Genomic DNA, 22,324 nt, shown 5'->3' with positions numbered 1-22,324 from the left:
AAGGAACATCGAATAAAGTGGGTATAACATAGTGATAGAATATACGGTAAGGGGAAATAAATAGGTGTGGTAAATGGTGCGATTACGTTTTTACATGACCGTACAAATAGAAAAGGTACAAATGTAACGTAAGGATTACGGTATAAATATACAGAAATTAGAGGTACCAGAAAGAATATGGCAACCTAAATCCCCCTCGCACCCCACCTCAAGAAAGAAAAAGAAAAAGCAAAGGATAAAGCACTGTGAAAGTCATAACGCAATGTTAAAAAATAAAAAAATGATAAAAAAATGCAATTTTTGGCTATAGCAGCATAATATAAGCACATTTATTAAGCTCATTTAATAAGCAACGCATGTTTTACCGCTTGTCGGATTGGTGATTGATTGATTTAACGTACCAAGGAATCGGGACTTTGAATCTATCCCCAAAGCGATTGTTAAGAAATTGGAGCTAATTATGGTTTTCATTACCAGCTGCAGAAGACATGCTGTAATCGCGAAATTCACGTCGACCAATACAGAAAAGGTTAGCTTCTGATAGAAACTCTGCGCCTTCCACGAGTTACAAGAAATAAGACTTAGTACAGAAAATGTGTAGCAAAATTCATTGCTGCTCCAAGCAATATATTTGTGCACCATGAAAAAGGCAGTACAGATAAAAGTTAACTGGAAAGGCAATGCATTTCGCGGCACATTCCTTGTCCGTATTTCTGAAAAATGGGGCTAGGCACTTTTTCTTCCAAAGGGTTGTGCTTTGAATACTGGCTGATCTTGATTATTCAATCAGAGGGTGCCCCGAAAATTACTATAATGAGTTAAAATATAATTATACACTAATAAAAGCGCCGACTATACCACATACTTTCTCTTAAATTTTAGAGAGAGGCAGAATTTTGCAGCGTGTGTAGTTTAATAGCAAGTTTGTGGGTATTACTTAGCGGTATCGTCCACAACAAGTGCGAGTGCACGTCGTCTATGGCAACGTAATTGTAATTTTTGGCTAATTAGTCACTATAGCAACATAGTAAGCACATTTATTAAGCTCATTTATTAAGCAACGCATGTTTTACCGCTTGTCGGATTGGTGATTGACTGATTTAAGTGTACTAAAGAATCTGTAGCAAAAGACTCCACTGCAACGCAACAATGACGCCATCTGTCATGGCTACGGTGAACACCGCGCTTTCGCCGTAGCCGTGACAAGTGACGCCACCGTTCTATTGCAGCGAAACCAACATTTTTTTTTAGGGGCATCGCAGTATACGACATCCACTCGCACTTATTGTTGGCGATGCTGGTAAGTAGTGCCCCCAAACCTGGTAATAAACTCAGCGCAAAATGCTACCTCCATGGAAAGTACGAGCGATAATGAGCCAACAGTTTACGCATGAAGAGTCGTGCATTTCTGGCACTCTTATTTTCGCACCCCTTAATGAAATTAGTAATTTAACCTTGCAGAATAACAACTCTATTGGCGATTGTCCCAAAAATTCAGATGTGCGCCGCCGCTATGAAGCAACGCCAGTGAAAATTGTCATTCTCTCTCGAACTTCCTGTCCTCCCAGGGTTAGTTGTAGTAGTAAAACATAAGTACCCCAGAAAGTGGATAGAAAACGGCGCCGCGGTAGCTCAATTTGTAAGAGCATCGCACGCGTCATGCGAAGACGTGGGATAGTTCCCCACCTAGGGCAAATTGTTTTAACACGAAAGTGTTTTATGCCGGGGTCCACCAAGACTTCACTGACGTATTTCCGTGACGGAAATACGTCACACGAACATACACGAACATAATACAAAGAAAGAAACCAGAAGAAAAAGTTCCACAAACATGCAAAATTTGGAAATCGAACCCACGACCTCTCGGTCCGCGACGATAGATCGCCGAGCGTTTAACCCATTGCGCCACAAACGCATTTGCAGCGAGCTACACAGACGCGCCTTATATATCTAACACTCCTCCGTGTACCCGCGCTCTTGCTCGGGGCGGTGCCGCCGCCTACGAGCAGAAAAGAGAAGTACTGCATTATGACACTAACGCGCACCGACAGTGAACGCTTCGGTGGTGTCAGCACTACGACGCCTCGATGCCAGCATTCGAAGGGACGCTGGCATCAAGAAGCACTACCAACGCCACCTAGGTGGCGTTCACCGTACTCAGCACAGCGGAGCGTGGCCTCCGCAATTAGCTCTGAAAATGTTTCTGAAGTTGATCGCGGAGGCTGCAATTACGACGCGCTGTACGCGCTGATTTGACTCGGTGACGATTCAGTTACGTGCTTTGTCTTGCGCGTTGTATTAGTGTGTCAGTTACGTGCTTCGTCTTTCGCGTTGTGCTAGCGTGTGCAGCGTAGTGCAGCTTCCATATGCACGACGGTTGCTCATGGTCATCGACGTTGGTAGTCGTGATGGAGGAGACGTGCCACCAGGCGTCAGCGTGGGTGCATCAACGCCTAAGGGCGCTTTAGCCACAAAACACCAATAGACATTATATATCAATGTGCAATAAACATTACACTACTTCTGTGAAGACACGTTTCACTTTCGTGTTCTATACCGATTCCTATATAAGAGGGATCAACCACATTTTTTCATCCATTTTCATCTCCGTGAATTTATCATTTCTTTAATTCACTTAATAAGTACACGTAAGTTCCCCCGTGGTGTCCTTAGTATCTATGCTTGTTGGCTTCCTATGATATGATTAATAAAAATCGGGCCCCTCGGTTCTCTTTCTTCTCGATCTGTCCTAATAATGTTAGACAGCCATCGCGGAAACAAGTGGTACTTTTAATTGTACGCCACTCTTGTGCCAATTTACGGCCTATCAGAGAATAAAGCACATTACTGTATCTTTTTCGATGTTTGTAGAACACAAGTGCATATCAGAGAAACGGGAGGCCCTACGTAGATGAAATGGGGTCTATTCGGTGCATAAAGGTACCTTGCAGTGGCTTCACAACAGTCACAATGCGTGGTCTAACCACGTAGTCACATCATAAAAGAGCTGCTTTTGATTTTGACGTTAGTACAATCCAGTTTCATAACAAAGAAGCAGGCGGTCTTAATTCAATGAAGTGTGGTCTATTCGGTGCCTAAAGGCGCCTTGCAGTGGCGTCAGAGATATTACAATGTACGGTCAGGTCGTGTATAGTCACAGCTTGAGCACTTTGCTTTTAGAGCTATGCTCTGCCGAGGCAGAACACAACTAGTTCAGCCGCGTCACGCCTATGGCTTTGGTCGCGCAGCATGACACTATAATACGTTGAAGTGCACCATCGGTGGAGGTGTTTGCACGTGATAGTCCATTCATCCTGAATTTCGTTCGCTCCTTGACGGGCAGCGTTTCTACACCGGTAAGTTCACTCGAGCGCAATCTGGCCCCTTTCAAGAGAACTTGTAATGCATTCCTTACCACCGCGTTCCTGTCGTTTTGCCTCTTGAAAAACTGCAGAAAAAGAAAGAAATTATATACGACCGGCTGCTACAGGATGCACTGCGATTTCGTCGGTAAACAGCGCTTTTTGCCTTGTGTAAGGGTAGAACATCCGTCCAAATTTTGATCTTCTGAATACTTTTCGCGAAACCCACGTTTGACACACATCGTAGTAAAATTTACAGAAGTGAAGAGTAGCAAACTGCGGCGGCAGATGTCATGTTATAAAGCATGCGTATAAAGTCACCTTCCAGCATGTGAAACATGACTCCTGGCGCTGCAATTAAGTGTATATCTTTTGTAAATTTTATTAACGTCTGTTCTCCCTTCAGGCTTAACGACAAACCATCAAAACGTCCGCCCAGCGCGGCGTCCATCATTATTCGAAGGGAGACTAACGTGAAAGAAGAGCTTGAACTCTCACATTTGAACAGGTGAATATGTAAATTACTCTTCTACATCACCAAAAATTCCACTTTTGCCGTGAAAACGGACATGCCAAGCCAGAAAATTCGCAATGGCAAAAGTTGGTTGGCGACATCGTCCAAAAGTTATGGCACCAGGATGCCGGGACGTCATGGTTTTGGCAGCACCCGTATAGGCCTAGTTGATTATTCATTCGTTGAGGAGCATGAAGTGCAGCGAACTCTAAAAGAGCCAAAGACTGAAATCATCTAGTTTTGAGAACATTTTGTCTACTACAGCGGCTAAAATGCGGCAAAATGCTTGTAAATCCATGATGTCGCAGTGACGCACCGATGCTTGGGATGCGGCATGAAATAAAAAAAAAGAAATGGAAGTTGCCCAGGTTGATTTGCCTCGACGAATTGAACTGTTTGAAAGTGAAAGTGTTATATCGGTGCAGTGATTATCAAGTGTTACTTTGTTACTGTGCGCCGCGTATCTGATGTCCGCTGTCACTGTTCACATGTGCTAGTGTATCGCTTGCCAATGGCATGCCTCAATTGCACCCAGGATCCCTTTATAAGGCGAAGCCACTGAATCGTTTCTGTGTGTTATGTTCATGTTGATGTCCGAATAAATACTTGACCTTACGGCGTCTTTGTCCAACAGAAGTTTAGTCTTATTTATCCTGTAACAGCCTGTTTACGCTTACAGTATTGAAAACAAAATAAACAAAAATTGTTTCCTCCTATAATAAGCAACGCGTAACCGCGACATGGCTGAAAATAGAGTTTCCAAGAAATTCTGAACCTGTCTACAGTGATTTAGAGCTTCTATTACAGGTATATTTCTGGTAACCAGAGTTGGTTACATAAAAAAGTTTAAATACGTGCACCGTAAGATGTGTTAGTGTGCTTGCAGCTGACAAAAGCAGAGCATCCGAAAGCAATCAAAATCACTATGACATTGTGAGTCAACAATTTTTGCGAAATCTAGAAAAAAAATCACATATTGGTTAGACTGACGCGCCAGATAGAAAAAATACCCGAAATTTATTAGTTTTTATGTCGTCCAAATTTATGTCCTATATGTCACTTTCTAAAAAAATAAAAAAAACATGACGGCTACATGTTCTGACTGCGGAATTGAAGCTCAGCAGTACCGAAGTCATGTCTGGAGCGCCACTTTCGATATATCCACCGACAAAATGTGGCAAAAAATTATTTAGCGCTACATATGAGATCATCCCACACTTCTCCACGCATACTCTTAGAAACTGTTAGCTGGAATGCCAATGTAATTTGTAACACACTTTAAGGCAGAATATCTGGAAAGTAGTGCTATAGCGTTATACGCTTTCTGTTAATCAAAGACTACTTCTCGACTGCTCTGCTTCAATTTAGCAGTTGCAACTTCTGCCTTAAAGTCATAAAGTTATTAAGGGAAACGTTTTTAAGTAGTTAGAGGACTTCCTCTCGAATTTTTTAAATCGTATCTTCAAAATAGACGCCAATGCGTACAGATAAATAAACTTCGGGTGCCAAGAAATATTTATACTTTCCGGAGTACCACAAGCCAGCATTCTGGCTCTTTTGCTTTTTAATACCTTTGTTAAAAATATTGTCAATAATTGTTGCAATGTAAAATTTTTAATCTACGCAGACGACACCCGCATATTCCTAACCTCACGTTCTTTCATCAAGCTTATCACAATATCAAATGAAGTGTTCCTGAAACATTGTACATAGTCAAAGCAAAAGTGTTTATGTGTCAGTTCAACCAAAACTAAAGCTATAATTATTCGCCCCAAAGGCAGCACCTCTCCTTTGCTACATCGCATAGCGTACAATAACGTACAGATTGAAGTTGGAGATAGCATCAAATCCTAAGCGTGCATTCTTCTTCATCACTGCTATGGAATGACCATGTAAATTTTGGAACGCAAAAACTTAGTCAGATGACAAGGTATATTATGGGCTCAAACCGTACCTTCTTCCAACATCAGTTAAAGGACTAATATATAACGCCTTATCGCTTCTCATATGTATTACTATTACCTCGCATGGGGCCTACAACTGAAGCGAATTTAAACAAATTGTTCGTATTGCAAAAATGATAGTACGCGCCCTCGCAAATGACCGTACGATACACACATTCAGCACTTATTTGAGAAGTTTAAAATTATCACAGTGCACGAAACTTATAGACTTTCGCAGAAGTTTTATTACACGAACAGGAAGAACAACCTATCCCTTGTTAAATTCTCATGTTTAGAAGAACGTGTCCCTTCACGTTAAATGTTAAAAATAATTTAGTAAGCTTTTCAAATGCTTACAACAAATCTGGAATTGATATGTGTGCCCTTACCCCCTCAAAATTTTCCCGACTTAATCAGCAGGACAAATATTTATGTTTATACGGTCAGCTATATTGTTACGGGGAGAAAATATATTACGATATATACAGAGGGTTGTAGCTCTGTGGCCAGGGTGACACCATCTACCGAGCTCCCAGACACTTCAGCCTCTTCTTCCCCAACCAACGTCATTTTGTCCACAGCGGTACAAACTCGTACGTGACATGAACCTCCCGGCGGCCGAAGCATCGTCTCGATGCTTCTTAGGGTGTCGAATCAGCGTGCGAGTTATAGGGCTTTAGTCGCGAAACGTGCACGATATCAGTTCCTGGGGTGGTAGAAGACTTTGAATTCACAGGTGAGATCTCATATCGGTGAGATCTCACAGGCTGGTGACTTGGCGAAGAACTCGGTATGGCCCGACGTATCGTGGCAGCAGTTTTTCGCAAAGGCCGACGTGACGGGACGGTACCCAAAGCAGAACAAGGGACCCAGGGCTGAAATGAGTGTCCCGACGATGACTGTCGTAACGGTGCTTCTGGATAGTCTGAGATGCCAGAAGACGGTCACGGGCAATACGACGTGCTGCGGCCGCGCGAACAATGGCGTCGTGAGCATAGAACGTGGTAGTGGTGGCGTCAAAGGGAGCAGTGAGTCAAGAGGCAGGAGAGGGTGACGGCCATATAGTAGATAGAACGGGGAATAACCAGTGATATCGTGACCCGACGAAAGGTAAGGTGCAGTCCCAATCCCGGTGATCATCACACACGTACATGGAGAGCATGTCCGTAAGTGTACGGTTGAGACGCTCGGTAAGTCCGTTTGTCTGTGGGTGGTAAGCCGTCGTGAACTTGTGGGACGTTGAGCAAGAACGAAGAAGGTTGTCGACAACTTTAGAAAGAAAACAGGGGCCTCTATCGGTGAGTAGCTGACGTGGGGCACCATGATGTAGGATCACTTCATGGAGGAGAAAATCAGCCACATCAGTTGCGTAGCTTGTAGGTAGGGCCCACGTTATGGCATAACGCGTGGTATAGTCCGTCGCAACAGCCAGCCACTTGTTGCCCGAGGATGAGGTAGGAAATGGGCCAAGGAGGTCCAGGCCGACGCGGAAAAATGGCTCACTGGGGATATCTATAGGCTGAAGGTGGCCAGCGGGAGACAATGGAGGCTTCTTGCGGCGTTGGCAAAGTTCGCAGGCAGCGACGTAGCTTCGAACAGAGCGATATAGCCCAGGCCAGAAAAATCGTCTGCGCACACGGTCATATGTACGGGAGACACCCAAATGACCAGCGGTAGGCGCATCGTGTAACTGCGAGAGAATTGTCGAGCGCAGATGCTGGGGAACGACGAAGAGCAGTTCAGCACCATGAGGATTCATATTTTGTTGATATAAGGTCCCGTCCTGGAGAACAAACATACGGAGAGAAGCGTCCTGTTGCTCCGAGGTAATGCGTTCGATGATGGATTGCGAATATGGGTCACGACGCTGCTCGTCGGCGATGCGTGAGAAGTCGGAGATCGACTAAACGCAGGTATCTGTATGGGTTTCGGTGCCATCCGGTGGGTCGACAGGGTAGCGGGAGAGGCAGTCGGCGTCCTTATGTAACCGCCAAGATTTGTAGGACACGGTAAACGTGTACTCTTGCAGGCGTAAAGCCCAGCGGCCAAGACGGCCTGTCGGGTCTCTGAGTGAGGATAGCCAACATAAGGCATGATGATCTGTCACGACGGTGAAATGTTGACCAAACAGGTAAGGGCGGAACTTAGCAATGGACCAAACAAGGGCCAAGCATTCACGTTCTGTTATCGAGTAGTTTCGCTCTGGTGCAGAAAGAAGACGGATAGCATACGCGATCACGCGATTGGTGTCCCGCTGTCGTTGGGACAAGATAGCGCCAATGCCATGGCCGCTTGCATCAGTGCGAACTTCTGTGTAGGCATGCGGATCAGAATGACCCAACACGGGTGGATTGGTAAGGCGACTGATAAGCGTTGAAAATGCTTCAGCCTGGTCTGGTCCCCAACGAAAAGTGTGTCCTTTTTCAGAAGGTCTGTGAGAGCACGAGCGATTTCGGCAAAGTTCTGGATAAATTGCCGAAAATAGGAACACAGCCCTAGAAAATTGCGGACATCGGTAGGAGAACGCGGAAGGGGAAACTCCCCAACGGCACGAACTTTGTCAGGATCAGGCTGGACGCCAGAAGCGTGAACCAAGTGACCAAGTACTCGTATTTGACGGCGGCCGAAATGGCATTTTGCAGAATTGAGTTGTAGGCCGGCACGTCTAAAAACATCAAGAATAGCTGAGAGTCAGTGAAGGTGGCTCTCAAACGTCGGTGAAAAAACTATGACGTCATCAAGGTAGCAGAGGCATGTGGTCCATTTGAATCCGCGCAGAAGAGAGTCCATCATGCGCTCCAAGGTAGCAGGGGCATTACACAGTCCGAAAGGCATCACTTTAAATTGGTAAAGACCATCTGGGGTGACGAAGGCGGTATTTTCGCGATCTCGTTCATCCACTGCGATTTGCCAGTAGCCGGAGCGCAAATCAATCGATGAAAAATAACTGGCACCGTGTAAGCAGTCCAGCGCGTCATCAATACGCGGAAGCGGATACACGTCCTTTTTCGTAATCTTATTCAGGTGACGGTAATCGATACAAAATCTCCAGGTATTGTCCTTCTTTTTAACCAAAACGACAGGTGACGCCCACGGACTGCAGGAAGGCTTTATAATATCTTTGGAGAGCATTTTGTCCACCTCCGTTTGGATCACCTGGCGTTAAGCTGCTGACACACGGTAGGGCCTCCGGTGTATAGGAGGAGCGTCACCAGTGAGGATGGGATGGGTGACGACACGGGTGCGACCTAGCGGGCGATTTCCAACATCAAAGATGTCTTCATAGGACATCAGAATACGGCGAAGGGCGTCGGCGTAAGCAGGCCGTAGGTCAGTAGCTATCATGGGCGTAAACTTCTCGTTGCTTGAAGTAGGACGGTCGGAAGCTGCAGCAGTGTCGAATCGTGGTTCGGGCGTAAGAGCAGCTACTCCACACTCTTCCAAAGGGGACAGCAAAGCAAGAGATAAACCCTCAGGAAGCACTTGCAGACACGAACCAAAGTTCAGAAGGGGAAGCCACGCTCGATTGTTAACAAGAGTGACAATGGAGCTGGGTAGTGCGATTTGGCGTGCCAGGAGAATGTCGCAAAGTGGGGACACCACGTAAGGACCATCTCGAAGTGGAGGAGAAGGCGACATGAGGACGTAGGTCGCAGCATCAGGTTACAGGCGAACAAATTCAGCAGAACGAAGTCGGGACTTGTGGTCTTCGGTCGGGTCGGCAAAGTAATGGGGCAGTTCAAGGCGAAGGGTGCCGGTTGCACAGTCAATAAGTGCTGAATGAGCAGTCAGGAAGTCGATTCCAAGAATCACTTCGTGGGGACACTCGGCCAGTACAGTGAATAGGACTAACACAGGACGACCGGCAATGGTAACACGGGCGGCGCACATTCCCATCACGGCTGTTGTACTGCCATTAGCCACTCGGACGGCAGGCGACTCGGCAGGTGTCAGGGCTTTACGGAGACGGCTACGAAGATCTGATCGCATAACCGACACATGAGCGCCAGCCAGTATCGATGAGGGCTTGAACGGGTACATCATCAACAAAAATTTCAACAAGGTTCGGTCGAGCAGCAGGGGTCAGCAGAGGTTTAGCAGTCGGAGTCGTCAACGCAGCCTCACCTCCGGGGGCTGCATTGCTTAGTTTCCCGAGAAGCGGCCCGCGTAGGACGGGGACGAGGGACGTCGAGGTGTAGGCGAGCGGGAATGACGGCGTCGCGGCGAGGGCGAGCGGCTAGTGGTGTTTCCCCGAGAGGGAAGGCCGGCATGGTATGGTTCAGAAAGGGGCGACAGAGACCGATGGTCTCGGTCGAAGCGGCGATCAGCGTATGGTCGAGGCGAGGAGTACCAGCGGCTACTACGGCAGTGGCGGGAGATGTGACAGGTCCGGGAGCAAGCAAAGCAAATCGGCCTGTCATCCGGTGTTCGCCACTCAGATGGGTTCCGATATCGACTCGGGAACGACTGGCGAGGTGCAGCAGAGGCAATGACAGGAGTGGTAGAGGTGGGACGTGGGCGGACGGCAGACTGGATGTCCATGTTGGCAATTTCTTGGCGGACAACAGCTTGAATAAGCGACATGGTCATGTTGTCGTGCGTATGAGGACAGTGAGAACTTGGAGCCATAGCCTCAAGTTCGCGGCGGATGACCTGTGTCAAGCTTGGCGTGGGAGGCGGATGTGATGCCGGAGGTTCGTTGCAGGAGGAAGTGGCAGCCGTATTGGGAAGTCGGTCGAAGCGTTGTACGATGCGTTTGCTCTTCGCTTGCTCAAAATTCCGGCATTCCTTTATGATGGATTCAACCGTTGAGCAGTTCCTGCAAAGCAGGAGGTTGAACGCATCGTCAGCGATGCCCTTCAAGATGTGTCCAACCCAATCGGCCTCTAGCATGTCCGCGTCCGCTTTATGGCAGCGAGCCAGAACGTCTTGAATATACGCGACGTACGATTCGGTTGGTGTTTGGACACGAGACGCCAGCTCTTGCTTGGCCTCCATTTGACGTCCCACAGGCCTTCCGAAAAGATCGCGTAGCTTTTCCTTGCAGGAGTCCCAGCTTGTAATTTCGGTTTCATGCGTCTCGAACCATACCTTCGCGGTTCCTCCCAAGTAAAAGATCAGGTTGGCCAGCAAATGTGTGGCATTCCACTTGTTGTGCTTACCGACGCGCTCATACGACGTCAGCCAGTCTTCGACGTCGACCTTGCCGGTGCCAGTGAAGAGTCCCGGGTGACGTAGCTGGGTTAGTACCACTTCCGCCGGTGTCTGAGCGGCGGAGGCAGCGTCAGTAGCCATAACAGCGGAACCGATGTGACACCCGCTGCGAAGATCCAGGGCCGGCTTGTGGCGAGATTACCCCGCACTTCCACCAAAATGTTACGGGGAGAAAATATAGGTATTTACAATATATACAGAGGGTTGTAGCTCTGTGGCCAGGGTGACACCATCTACCGAGCTCCGAGACACTTCAGCCTCATCTTCCCCAACCAACGTCATTTTGTCCACAGCGGTACAAACTCGTACGTGACAATATAAGAATTGCAGATTAGCTCAGTCTGCAGCTTGTTGTTTGCATTTACATTAGCTTTCTTTTCTTCTGATGTGTGAAACGTCGTGTGACTGCTCTACGTGCAACGATTCGTTTTGAACTTTTGTTTTGGAGCATGTTTACTTAGTGTTTCTCATGTATTGTTGCAAATATGTGTATTTTTGTATTGTACAAAAACAGGTGGCAGCTCCGCGCTGCCCATGTCTTCTAATCATAGGGGGCAGGCTGTCCCCCAACCTGTCGCAAATAATGACAAATTCAAATTCAAGTAGCTACTCGGATGTTTCTATCTCTAATGCACGTAATTTGCGTCTCTTGAATGAAATGCACCCGAAGAAGTGCAACAACGCTATCTGCCACACGCGAGTTAAAATAAAGTTGTTTTAACAAACACAAACAGGTGGTGTAATTTATTAAATGCAAAGTATAAAAGTCCATCGATCTATTGCATAGACTAATACGGACAAGCACGAATGCTTCATGTCTCGAGAGTACATGTAGATTTAACGCTTCCTCGTCACAGTGCCGAACGTTTCATGTGCTGCTGTGAGCATCTGGTATGTCATGACTCATGAAAGCGCTCTTGGGTAATTGCGGCCCGTAAAAAAATTATAAGCGCACATGTTACGTTACAAATACTTACGTGCAACGGCAGGTCGTAGTGGCCCAAGGCAAACTGCATAGAAGATAATAGGTGAAAAGTTAGTTAGCTAACTTTCTATTGCTATTGCGACAATTATATGGGAACTCCAAAACGAATCGCTGCCGTCGTTGTCGCCGTCGTCGCCCCCGTGAGGTTCCGTACAAAGTCCAACGGCGATGAGATCGTCGCCGCGCGCCGTATGCTGTATGTGCGAGTGAAAGCGCGCGAGGGACGCGCGCTTTCACTGGGAGCGAACGCACGGTGGAGAGAAAACGTGAGGGAGGGAGGGGAGGCGACGTTTAGCAACAAATGCGTACTTATATAAAAAAGTTGTCGCAGTTTCACCTGAAAGGCGAAGCATCAATTGCGATAGCAAAATTGTAGAGAGCTATACGGAGCAATGATATTAGCTTTATCAGCTGTATAAACTTGGACATGCAGCAGCACCGGCAACACGCAGAACTGTTGTCGACGCCGTCGGCGTTTTGCCCGCGTTCGCGCAAAATGCGTGCGGCGTTGGTGACTGTTGTCTAATATAAATAGGCACTTAGTGCCGCAGCTAAACGTCGCCTCCCTTCCCTCCCCCTCCCCCCCTCCCCCACGGCCTTTCGCGCGTCGGAAGAAGGCACGTTTGCTCTACATATATGGTGATTGTAAAGGAGGAAAGAGACGCCTACTTCTGCAGCCCTTAAGCGAGCACGGCGCCGAACGCGCGTTTGTTCTCCGCCGTGCGTTCACTCCCCGTGAAAGCGCGCGCCCCTCGCGCCCTTTCACTCGCACATACAGCGTTCGGCGCGCGGCGACGATTTCATCTCCATTGACGTCATACGCAACCTCACGGCGACGGCGACGGCGACACCGACGGCAGAAATCAGCTTTTGAGTGTCCATATAATTGCTATCGCAATAAAACGTTGCGAGGCGAGAAGGTGGTAAAGAGTTGCGGCGCTGCTCGACGAGTGTCCCGTTCTGATCTCGTCGATAACTTTGGCGCTGAGCCGTGCTCCCTCAAGGGCTGCAGAAGATAGCGCCAACCTTTCCCTTTCCCTCAAGAACCACTTATCTCGTCGATAACCTCCGAGCCGTCGCCAGAGGCACCGGCAACCGTCACCAACGCCGAGCGCGTTCGGTGCGAACGCGGGCAAAACGCCGACGGCTTCGACAACAGTTCTGCGCGTTGCTGGTGCTGCTACATGTCCAAGTTTATACAGCTGATAAAACTACTATCCTTACTCGGTATAGCTCTCTACAAATTTGCTATCGCAATTGCTGCTTCGCCTTGCAGGAGAAACTGCGACATTTTTTCCCTTCGCAGTTACAATTTTAATGCAATGCTAGTAGAGCACATTTAAACAAGCTGGGAGACGCTTAGAAAACGTGGCACGCCCGCCGCTGCGATTGCTAGCGAGTTTTTGCTCACGCTCAACGCCGTTGGCGCCGTGCTCACTGTGTAACGGATTGCTTTAAAGCAGCACTTTGGGCGATTAAAACAGAAAGCCGCGACGGCATTTTATTGCGATATCAATTATATGGACACTCCAAAGCCTATTTCTGCCGTCGGCGTCGCCGTCGTAGTTGCCGTCACCGTCACCGTGAGGTTCCGTATGACGTCAATAGAGATGAAATTGTCGCCGCGTGCCGCCGAACCCTGTATGTGCGACTGAAAGGGCGCGAGGGACGCGCGCTTTCACGGAGAGTGAACGCATGGCGGAGAACAAACGCGCGTTCTGCGCCGTGCTACCTTAAGGGCTGCAGAAGTAGGCGTCTCTTTCCTCCTTTACAATCACCTGTCTGGCTGGTGGACCGGGCCTGCCTAGAGATGTCGGCCAGGGGGCTCCCGGACATATAGGGGCCCAACCACATTTAAATAGATGAAATAAAGTTTTTATCCATCCATCCATCCATATGTAGAGCAAACGCGCATTCTTCCGACGTGTGAAAGGCCGTAAGGGAGGGGGGGGGAGGGGGGGGTGAAGGGAGGCGACGTTTAGCTGCGGCACCAAGTGCCTATTTATGTCAGAGGCTCCGGCAACAGTCACCAACGCCGCACGCATTTTGTGCGAATGCGGGCAAAACGCCGACGGCGTCGACAACAGATGTGCGTGTTGCCGGTGCTGCTGCATGTCCAAGTTTATACAGCTGATAAAGCTACTATCATACTCCGTAGCTGCTACATACTCCGTATAGCTCTCTACAAATTTGCTGTCGCAATTGATGCTTCGCCTTTCAGGTGAAACTGCGACAACTTATTTAATGGTATCGCAGCCTTTTTTGTAGAGTACATGAAGGAGCTACGCAAGCGGTTACCTGTCACGAAAAATTGAAAGTGTTGTTGCTAAATGTGCTCCACAAACCTTGTATGGAGATTTGTAGAGCACATACGACCTTGTAACCATAGTCTTAGTAATGTTAAAGGTTCGTTAAATATTGAATGATCAGTATACTTACTATGTGCGAAAATACTGGAGGTTTCCTTACGATGAGGCTAACAACATACACGTGCCTTCATCCGCACTTTCCCCACCACAGGGCTTCGCTTTTTTAGGAGCCAAGCTCCTTATAGCGGCACCCGTTCCGTCCCCGTCGTAGTAGTAGTAGTGTGTAACCAGTCTGAGAAAAATGAGAAAAAAAATTCCGAAGTTGTGTCCGTAGCGCGGAATCGAACCAGGGACCCCTCGCTTCCGAGCGCGCGGCGTTAGCCCACTACGCCACAAAGCGCACTTAGACACACGCACCACGATGGCGATAAATACCCAACATTAACGAAAGGCCGCGTTTCTAGCGCGTTTCTAACGCGTTTGTGCTAGCGCGTTACGGCCCGTGTAAGAAGCTGGTGTAAGACGCTGTGGCCTCTCCGCCTAACCTTCAACGCGTTTTGAACGCGCTGCCCAAGGCGGTGGCAAGTCAAGTTCAAGTCGAGGAGCGTTTATGAATTCGTGGGGTATACTCTCTCAGCAGTCATGTGATGGCGTCGGCAAACGCGGTGCACGTTCCGGCATGTGTAAATGGCTGCGTAAGACGCTGTTGCCGCTCCCCCTTACTAGAGAGTACTGCACGTTTCTAACGCGTTTGTGCTAGCGTCCCCTTATGCGTGAGATCCGATGATTCCCTCCGGAGCTTCGCCCACTCATCATCATTCACCCCGTGGATATGCCGTGATATTTTTTTTATTCTAAAACTTGCCCCGTGTTAGGACACCTGGTACACACATGCCTATTGCCATGCATCGTCTCTTTATATTTTGCGTGCATTTGTGTTTGCCACATTGCCACTGTGATTAAGGTGTTACTCGGTCAGAACCGCGCATGCTGTATCCGAACATTCTTTAATTATGTCGGGCATTCTACAGCGCAAGAGTCTCGTCTAATCAGATCAGCTTTGCGACGCGTTTGCTGATGCACTACATTCCCCAATTTAAGCGAGCACGAGCGATTGCGCTGGGACGTGCGATGGTTCAAGTATAACAAATGGACTGGAACCGCGGGATCGCATTCGATGACCGACGACCGGTCGCTATCATTGTGCTCTGAGGGTTCCTTATTCTTCTGGGTGCAAGTACGTCCATTAGTGAGTTGGATTGTTAACTCGTTGTAATGCCAGCGTTTTATTCTGTACCGTCACTGCGAAGTGACTGTGTAATCTGACCTCCATACTAGTGGCCAATACGCCTTCGCGGTGCTCGACAAGCCGTGGCACTGGCGGCGGACACAGAGCATTGTTTGATGGCGCTGGTGGCACGTCGAAAGCAGTCTTTGATGCAGGAAGTTGGCTGATAGATCACTGGCGTTACTTCAGTACAAATGTAGAGGAAACGCCGAAAAAAAACTAGAAAGAGAATTGGCCGAACGATATGAACTTTTGAATGAACTTTTGAATGAGTGAGGCGAGAGCAGCATTGGCAGTCAACCACAAAAGTTTGCGGAGTACAGGATCTCAGACAACGTCCAATTACCGAGCAGACTGTAGCAGTAGTCAGTAAAGCTGTATACGACAATGTTAGCATATTCTAGTCGAGGCCCGAAATGCAAATACCAGGCTGCGTGGTGTGGCTTCGGAGATATTCAACTTTTTGTCTGATTGCACGGTCCGTAATATTTTGTCGTTCACTGTGCGGCTCCACGTTTCTGCAACTGCCCATGCGCGTGCGCTTCCTCCAGCAGCAGGTTTTTTTCCGCAGGGTATCGATTGTTTGTAACTAATCAGTCAATCAATCAATCACTCAATCTTTATTTCACTAAATATTTCGCGTCGGTGAAAAAGACAAAGGGCGAGAAAGCTGTAAATAATGCAGCTGGAAAAGGCCCCACACGCCCATCACGGAGAAATGACAGGGTAAAAAAAAAAGCAATGTAAATTAGTTGTGCTCATTTCGTCGTAGTTTTGAAACCCATGACGTAGCGGGCAAGCAATCTATGCGTGTCTTACCCGGTAGCCGAGGTAACCAATCTCGATGGCCGTGATGGCAATCCTTGCTTTGCAGAGAAGCACTCCCACTTCCATAGTCGTCGCTCGTCTCTGCCATTACCAAGAGAAAAAAAATTGAAGCTGGTTGCACGTGAACTGAGGGGACTACAAAAATATATTGGCTATTGCGACTCAGACGTGCTTATTTTAGGGTAGTTCAGAGGTACGAAGTTCAATTCCAAGTAGCAACTTGGCAGTAAACTGACACTCTCTCATATGTAAATAATCTGGCCACTTAGAACGATGCCGGTACATCAAAACAGACCACTCTTCGACTGTCTCAGGCCTTGAGCTAAATGACATGCTAAGAGAGAAAGCCAAGTGCCGTCTCACAAAGTCCCCTCTTCTCTGACGAGGTATTGTTTCTACCCTGGCGTTTGAAGTCCGGGTGGCGTTTTGCTTTGCATCGGAATTTACCAAGACTTTGTTTTATTTGGTTCACCAAGTTGAGCACGTCAGAGGAAACGGGGGCTAGGAGAGAAGCGCAGTGGAGGGTAAAGAATTTATTTAGCATAACCCCTTCCAGACACGGCGTCCACGGTCGTGGACGCGACCTATTTTTGCCATTTATGTGCAGTGGTAGCAAGGATTAGAGCACAAACATTGAGCTTAGGGTGAATTGGACATTCTGATAACCTGGAGTACTGACATTTTACTTCTGAGTGATACGTATCGTTACGGAAGACCGCTTAAATGAAGTCAATACTGTGTTTTGCGTGACCTTTGTAGGGCATGTCGATAGCAACCTCGAAATATTTTTTTTCTTTCCTGAAGTGCTTATGGCCAATAGACAACTTGTGCATGTAATTCAAGCGGGTGATTCAATCCTTTTTATGAAAAAAACTAAGAATGACTGACCTTACGATATTCAAATATTTAGCTACTCTGTAGAATACTCTGTATCACTAATCATAAATTGCAAAAAGAGTCACTCTACTACCATCATTTGCTTTCAGTGGAACCTCAAACACCCTGGCATAAAATTATGTTATGTTTCACACATGTATCGGCAGTCGATCATAATTCGTGTGTGAAGGGGATACTATAGACTTTTTTCCCCCTGTGCTGCCCAACGCACAGTGTGCGGCCGTTTTTATTTGTATCCCACCGCCACAACAATCTGGTAGAGAATCAATTATGCGACGTGCTCAGATGCAGAACACATTATGTAGTCACGGCGCTGTCAGGCCAGGTAAGTCTAGAAATAAGCACGCACGTACCGTGAGGATGCTGACGAAGAACAGTACGGCGATGATCAGGCCCATTGAGTAAATGGCCACGTACATGCCATGCAGCTTGGCGAAGTCTCTGTGGTGTGCTGCAACCCAAAAATCAACCCGGAGCATCATGCGTTAACGGGCGTTCACTGAAATGGGCCGACTTTACACATCGTACAATAATAAAAGTAGTTATTTCTTTTAAAGAAGCCATTAGCATGACATTTCCGCCTTTTCTTTCTTCTTTGCCTTCGATTGAAACCCCCGAAATAGAAACCTAGAAACCATGCTTGTAATACTACGAGGGCCCTGTGAAAATAAATACCAGCTTTCAAGCAAACCAGTTTCAATTTAGTTTCCCGGGAGGTGTACGTGGCGTAATGTCTTACGCAGCAGAAGGTGGTGAAGGTTGCATCAGTGAACCTTCTTTAAATCTCTACGCAAAAAAAGTTTGGATACCTCGACGCGCATGTAAAGTAGTCAGGCATTTCTTATACATTGTCCTTATGTTTTTTTTTGTTCTTTTTTCTTGTGATGTTTTTTTTTTCATTTTGATTAATGTTTCGGCGCATGTGCCTTTTTCATATATATTTCATGACGACGTTGTGGAATAAACAGTTGAAAGTAGAGCATGTCCTGCGTCTGAGCTTCCTTTTGTGCCTTGTCTCTTGTTTGCGCTTTAATATTTTTTGTCAAGTATACACCAACTAGGCCCACAGAAAGTTATTCTAAGTGTACCTACCACTTCGCATATATGTCCTGCGTCACAGTGCTTTGAAAGTAATCAAAGGCATTTGAGAATTTTACCTTTGCGCAACGCGCGGTACGCTACCGCGGTAACCGATGCGTTAGCCCCACTGCGCATGTACGTATTATACATTTGACAACCGCACAGGTTGCCGTGATTGTGTAAGATCATAACGGTGCCAAAACCAGTCCAGATCATCCGATCCAATCCCAATAAGCCCATGCTACTTGCTCTCCATCATGATACCAACAAATAACACATAAAATCAGCCATCGCACTTAGTCGCATCTCACGTCGGGGACAAAGTATTAGCGATTAATTTATTGTTATTATACACGTAAGCGGTTTCTTTTCATGCTGCTAAGCCTAGAGACAACACAGAGCAGGAAACTGGTTTTGATTGCCTCGAAGCCGGTTGTGCCACAGTATGAGCGTTCCTACTGCATTGGCAGTGCGGCACGCTCTAAAAGCCCGATTCTTCTTCTTCGTCTTCACCATCATCAGCCTATTTTTATGTCCACTGCAGCACGAAGGCCTCTCCCACCGATCTCCAATTACCTCTGTCTTGCGCTACCTCATTCAATCTTGCACCTGCAAATCTTCTAAATTCATCACCCCACCTAGTTTTCTGCCGTCCTCGACAGCGTTTGCCATCCCTTGGCACGAGTTCTTTGAGTCTATGATTCACCGGTTATCTCCCCTACGCATGACATTGCCTGCCCAGCTCCATTTTTATAGCGCAGCTCTTAGGCGCCAGTTCCTGCGCTGAGCCTCGGCGTTGCAATACCTCGTAACCGAGCGAACGAGCACAGCGAAAGATTAAAGCGAACGCGGAGCGCAGCGGCAGATGAAAGAAGTGCGCACGAGGAGGAAACTGGAGGAGGAGGCTAGAGTGAGAACATGAAGAGGAAGCGCAGGAGGCGCGGAGGTGAGACGGCCTGCTGCGTACGCTGAGTTACCGGCGGCCATGGAACCTTCAGCCGCGTGGTCGATATAATCGGCGCTTCCTAAGGGGGAAGGGGGGAGGGTCATGGTGGCATGAGGTGCGGAGGGCTACGCTCGGCCGTGGCGTCATCTGCTAAGGTCAGTCCGCGGTACCAGCGTGTGTGACGGGTATGACAGCTCCTGCAATGGGTGATGGCGAGCGGCCAACTTGTATAAGGCTCGATGTGACGCTCCCTTGGGCGTTGTCGGCGTTGAGACTGGTGGCACGATTTCCCAGCGATAAAATGCCGCTATCGTCGTCGGTGGAACGAAAGCACGCGAAGAAAAGAATATATAGCACCGCGCAAGACGAGCTCTGCGGTGACGATGACTACGATATGGCGCCTCAGTATCGCGCGTCGTCTGTATACGGAAACAGAGCGCTGCATGAGCTGTAAGGCGGCGGCTGTGAATCGCGCCCACGCGTCACCCACGCCTGCTTCTCGCGATCTCCCAATTAGCGAGGCAGTCACGCAACACTTCGCTTCCTTTGCTATGTGCCGCACGTGACAGATTGTCCGAGCCAGCTACGCAACTTACAGCGTTCACCCCCTAATGAAAACCGTTGTACCTTTATAATCATAGTACTAAATATTAAATGCGAAGTAAAAAAAAACGCATAGAGCTGTGGTCAAATTTCGTGTTAGAGAGTATCGTAATCGTCGGTGAATGTTTTTCTCTTAATGTCAACTAGAATATCGGCTATCCCCATTTTCTCTCTCAACCACACCACTCTCTTCCGGTGTCTTAACGTTACACTTGACATTTTTTTATTTCATCGTTATTTGTGCGGTCCTTCCTTGACATGTTCTGGAGCTTCTTTGTTAACCTCCCAGTTTCAGTTCCACATGTTACCCCCGATAGAATACAATGATTCATACTTTTCTTTTCAGCAACAGTGGTAAGCTCCCAGCTAGGATTTTGTAGTGCCTGCCGTATGCACTCCAACCGATTTTTACCCTTCTGTAAATTTACTACTCATGTTTGGGGTCCTGTGTTTCTAATTGACTTAAATAAATACTCATGTTTGGGGTCCTGTGTTTGTAACTGACTTAGAAAAACGTACTATTGTATAGACTCTCGAGGCTGACTGGCGATCATGAATTCTTGTTCTCTTGCCAGACTATTAACATTACCTTTGTATTCCGCATATTAATCTTAGTCCTACTATTACACTTCCTCTGTTAAGGTCCTCAATCATTGGTTGCAATTCATCCCCAGTGTTGCTGAACAATGTCATCGGAACAATGAACAATGTCATCTGCAAAGCGAAGGTTGTTGAGATATTCGCCGTTGATCCTCGTTTTTAAGCCGTCCCAGTCTAAGAGCTTGAATACTTCTTCTAAGCATGCAGTGAATAACATTGGAGAGATTGTGTCTCCTTGCCTGACCCCTTTTGTGATTGGTAATTTCCTATTTTTTGTGGAGAAACAATGTAGCTGTGGATTCTCTGTAGATACGAGTATTTCTGGAGATATTCACATCTGCCTCCTGTACCCCTTGATTGCGCAATGTTTTCATGACTACTGGTATCACTGAAGAATAAAACGTCTTTTGATATGATATAAAAGCCACATAGAAATGTTGATTGTACTCCGCAGATCTGTCTATTACTTGATTGATGACATGAATGTGATTCACTTCAGAATATTCCTTTCTGAGCCACTATTTTTTCACTGCATCGATAATATGAATCGACACTAAAACGCACAAGATGAGGGTATGCTAAAACTTCAATCTCTCGGCATGTCTGACGTTTTCCCGCGGAGAGGTGGAGCATCCGCAGAGGGCTTAATATATCATCTATCCCGGTTGCACGTCACATATAAAGCAATGACAAAAAAAAAGCTGCGCACACCTAAGCACTTATGAATTGTTAACGCGAAAGCATTAATGTCCAATTGAACGCCGCTGAGCGGTCATTCGAGCTATGAAGTCTTCGTGGGCAAGTGAGCGCTTTCAGACGCTTGGCGCGTTTTGATTTGCGTTACTGAGGCCTCGCGCAATTAGAACGTAGGCGAGAGCTTGCGCGGACAAGGAACGCGCGGATAACACAGGCTTTTGAGAGTGAGGGTGATGTGGCGTCGCGGCAATGCCATCTCCGCGGGGCAGCAAGTGTTTCGCCCGTTCTGCTCCGTCGAGACAAAAGCGAACAAGCGTGACGTGGCGTCGAAGCTAATGGGAAGCTTCGCTGCTACAAACGGCGCCGGCTTTTTTTCACTCAATAGGCCATTTGACGCTTAATATAATAAAAAATTAAGCGGGAAGAATAATGGACTCAGTAGGTAAAGCGAGCTTTCATTGGGTGCACTTACCAAAATTCATGCCATGTATGAGTATGTAGGCGACGTTGTATACCTGTGAGGACCAAAAAGTACACTGCGTCAGGTTATACTCACCAGACAGTGGCAAGAGGGGGAAACCACTTCAGTGAAAAAAAGCAAACGCACTGACCGCGCACACGATTGACAAGGCGAAGACTTCACCGCGACTGTTGATACACATGCTGGGCGATCAGATGGGGTCGCTTTCCTGAAAAAAAAAAGATCAAAATAGCGTAGACCTTCTGTTGAAGTAACATTAGGCGACGCGAAAAAAGCCTTCACTCATGTTACATTTCACTAATGCGTTTCGCCGGTACGCACGATTCCTACTGTGTGCGATGACAAGTGTTTACGGAAAACATTTATGTCCTGCGAGCGTTACCAAATGGCAGAAATTCTGTTAGGTTTTTTACTGCTTGGGCATTTGAGAAATTGTGTAAGCTGGGTCGTTGGGAGTCAATGTACCAGGGTACTGGCCGTACAGCTCCTATTTAATGGATGTCTCTGCACGTATTTGTAGTATTTCTTGTTTTTCTTTTCTTTTTGCTGCAGCTATGGAAACGCATACTGATGTAAGC

The 22,324-nt window shown here is 47.3% G+C and overlaps 1 protein-coding gene across 1 annotated transcript in view; it reads right to left on the bottom strand.

The window, feature by feature from the left end:
* The window catches only part of LOC125946558 (uncharacterized), a 31,968-nt gene extending 10,013 nt beyond the window's left edge, over positions 1-21,955 (bottom strand). Inside the window, exons 1-6 of the mRNA XM_049670056.1 lie at positions 21,877-21,955; positions 21,738-21,780; positions 17,694-17,791; positions 16,435-16,524; positions 12,011-12,043; positions 3,416-3,448 (exon numbers count right to left, since the gene is read on the bottom strand). Of these exons, the coding sequence (XP_049526013.1) occupies positions 3,416-3,448; positions 12,011-12,043; positions 16,435-16,524; positions 17,694-17,791; positions 21,738-21,780; positions 21,877-21,927 (348 nt within the window). The 5' untranslated portion in view covers positions 21,928-21,955. The remainder of the gene's footprint in view (positions 1-3,415; positions 3,449-12,010; positions 12,044-16,434; positions 16,525-17,693; positions 17,792-21,737; positions 21,781-21,876) is intronic.
* Between the last annotated feature and the right edge of the window lie 369 nt (positions 21,956-22,324).

The sequence above is a fragment of the Dermacentor silvarum genome, chromosome 7 (assembly GCF_013339745.2).
Source record: "Dermacentor silvarum isolate Dsil-2018 chromosome 7, BIME_Dsil_1.4, whole genome shotgun sequence".
NCBI classification, from domain to species: Eukaryota; Metazoa; Arthropoda; class Arachnida; order Ixodida; family Ixodidae; genus Dermacentor; species Dermacentor silvarum.
Note: the sequence above shows the minus strand (reverse complement) of the source record. Positions and strands in the feature narration are given on the sequence as shown.